The sequence below is a fragment of the Dasypus novemcinctus genome, chromosome 6, assembly GCF_030445035.2.
Source record: "Dasypus novemcinctus isolate mDasNov1 chromosome 6, mDasNov1.1.hap2, whole genome shotgun sequence".
Lineage (NCBI taxonomy): Eukaryota > Metazoa > Chordata > Mammalia > Cingulata > Dasypodidae > Dasypus > Dasypus novemcinctus.
Genome location: NC_080678.1, coordinates 2299013 through 2301973, shown reverse-complemented (window position 1 = coordinate 2301973; position 2961 = coordinate 2299013). Strand labels below are relative to the sequence as shown.

Genomic DNA, 2961 nt, shown 5'->3' with positions numbered 1-2961 from the left:
TATTTTAGTTCTCTCTGACTTTGGGAGCATTGGATGGCCAGAGTTTTAGGCTCAAGTTTTAAGTCAAATACCTAAAAGGAGTCAGGGAATATTTGGCTCCTTTCAGGTACCAGGTCTCTATGAGCCACCTATCTGCCCCTCACAGGCTTTTTCCTCTAATTAGTAAACAGTAAATGAATGAAATTTTCAAAGTCCTTTTTTTCCTTTCCAGAAATGATTTCTCATTAAAAGGAATCACTTACTTTTTCATTTTGTAGGTAAAATGAAAGCCACCTTCTCCTAATAAGGAAGAGGCCTGGACTGCACTGCCTCCAGCAGAGGTGAACCAGCTACCCATGGCCCTTGGAAACCAGACAGAGGTGACTGTGTTCATCCTGCAGAGCTTCACTGAGGACCGTGGGCTCCAAGCCACTCTCTTCTGCTGCTTTTTCATCCTCTTTGTAGTAGCCTTGGGTGGAAATGGCCTGATCATCATAGCCATCCATTTCAGCCCCAACCTCCACACCCCCATGTACTTCTTCCTGGTCAACTTGGCCATGCTGGACATGATCTGCACCTCAACCATCCTGCCCAAGGTCCTGCAGAGCCTGGTTGCTGACAACACCATCTCTTTCAGTGGCTGCCTCAGCCAGATGTTCTTCTTCACTTGGTCGCTGACCTCAGAGCTGTTGCTCTTCACCGCCATGGCCTATGACCGCTACCTGGCCATCTGCCGGCCACTGCACTATGGAACCCTGATGAGCGGGAGGGTCTGCCTAGTGCTGGCAGCCTTCGTGTGGACCTCGGGGCTGTTCAATGCCTTTCTGCTCACTGGCCTGGTTGTCAGGCTGTCCTTTTGCGGCCCCAACATAATTGCTCACTTCTTCTGTGAAATTCCGCCTGTGCTACTGCTGTCCTGCTCCCCAACCTTCCTTGTTGACATCATAGTCATCACCGCAGACATGTTCCTGTCTGGGATGAACTTTCTGCTCACCATGGCATCCTATGGCTGCATCATCTCCAATATCCTGCGCATCCGCTCGGCTGAGGGCAAGCGGCGGGCCTTCTCCACCTGCTCCTCCCACCTCATTGTGGTCACCATGTACTACTCCACCGTTCTCTATGCCTACATCCGACCAGTCCTTGGCTCTGCTGGGCTTCTGGACAAAGCGATCACCATATTGTACACCGTCATGACTCCTGCTCTGAACCCTCTCATTTATACCCTGAGGAACAAGGAATTCAAAGCATCCTTTAAAAAACTCCTTCTCCTGTTCTCCAAATGATGCTTTGTGATGAGGAGAGAATAAATCTGACCTTGGAAGTTTCATGTCATATACCCCTGTGAGGGTACTTTGGGCTTCTCTGAACACATATGGGAGGTGCTTTCCCTGAGAAATCCTTGTAAGAGTCTTTGTCTAAAAGACTTTTGTATGCATAGAACTGCCATTATGTGTATGGTATGTTGATGCCTGATTTAGTCACTGTATAAAATCTTCATTAAGCTCTTAAACACTACACAACTGATCATTTGGAATGTATACTTTGTATATTAAACTCTCTTAAACATTGATTAACCCCCTGTTAATTAGATCAGAAATACATTAATAATATTTTAGATTGTTTCAAATGCTTCAAACTTTTTAAACAAAACAATGTGACCAAATTATCACAATGATGACAAAGTTGGTTAAACCATGTTTAAACTTACTATAAAACTCTGAAGTATCATAGGTTTGAATGTTTTGCCATCTTTTGATTTTCATTATAGTTTTTCAGGGCTTTCTTTCTTTGCAGGCCTAGAAGAAAAATAACACCAGCTTATACAAAAAGAGTTTGGATGTTCTGAGGTTTCGACAGACAATATGATTCTTTTTGGGATTTGGGGTGTTAGTGCAACATGCAAAGTGAGTCACAGCCAGGCCAGAGGACTTCAGGACTTCCTCTTGGAGGCAATGATTAATCCAGGATGTGATTAGTCCATCATTTGATTTAGCATCATGCTTTTGCCTGGCACAGTGTGCTATGTTCACGTGAACATCCTTAGTGTTATGTGTTATGTGCGGTATCGCTTGTGTGGAGATGTATGCAGGCTCAGTGTTTGGTTCAATAATTTCATCTCATAGGTTTGCACAAAAGCTTTATCTCCTCAGATCCGAGGACTGAAGTCTGTATGATTGCCTCTCCTCTTTGGTGCATTTGACTTTAGAAAGGTCATGTATAGCAGAGCCTTACTAAATAAAGCTAATTGTAGAAATTAAACTTTTGTATTATTTTAAATTTTGCATGCTTAATGTAAAGATTTCCTTTGTGAGTGTCATTATGAATGAATGTTTTTCTATAGACTAAGTTAGTTCCAGTTAATTAAATTGACTTCTTTTTTATAGCTTGTTACAATTTGGCCATCAGGGTCAAAACTATGATGGACACATTACTTTTTCCTTAAGCTTCTTTGCTTTTAGGAAATAAGATGATTATGGCCCAATTTGATTTTCACTCTTCCACAAGATAATGATGTTCTTTATTTTCCAAGAAATCCTGCATCCCATTTAACATTTTGGAGGAAAAATTAGCTGAAAGTTCACCCATATTTGCCTAAGGATGAAGTCATCACCCACCTGCATTAGACAAAAGACTGGAAACAATGGGTATTTTATGGCAATAGTTCACCTTGTCATTGCCATTAGATGTGAACCATTTTAATGTGTTAGAACAAGTCATTTTTTAACATTTTTCACCACATTCAGGCTTAGATTTTTAGCTTCTCTCACAGATTTTCTTTTTGGAAAATTTATTCCTAAGGTTTTATTCTTTTATTTTTATTTTTATATTTATATTTTAATTTTATTTTTGTTTTGGTAGCTGCGTATGTCACAAAAATGATTTCATTAAAAAATATGAGGCTCCCATATACCCCCCCACACCCCCTCGAACTCCTCCCACATCAATAACCTCTTTCATCCTTTTGGCACAGTTTTTGCA

General features: G+C 41.1%; 1 protein-coding gene across 1 annotated transcript; it reads left to right on the top strand.

Annotated features, from left to right (window-relative positions):
* Nucleotides 1-335: 335 nt before the first annotated feature.
* LOC101423149 (olfactory receptor 13A1-like) lies at nt 336-1265 on the top strand. The gene has a single exon (XM_004476700.1). It carries the CDS (start codon nt 336-338, stop codon nt 1263-1265), a length of 930 nt encoding a protein of 309 aa, XP_004476757.1.
* Nucleotides 1266-2961: the final 1696 nt, after the last annotated feature.

Excerpts from the sequence above, each read along its gene's own strand:
- LOC101423149 (XM_004476700.1), top strand. The coding sequence starts at position 336 with ATGGCCCTTGGAAACCAGACAGAGGTGACTGTGTTCATCCTGCAGAGC.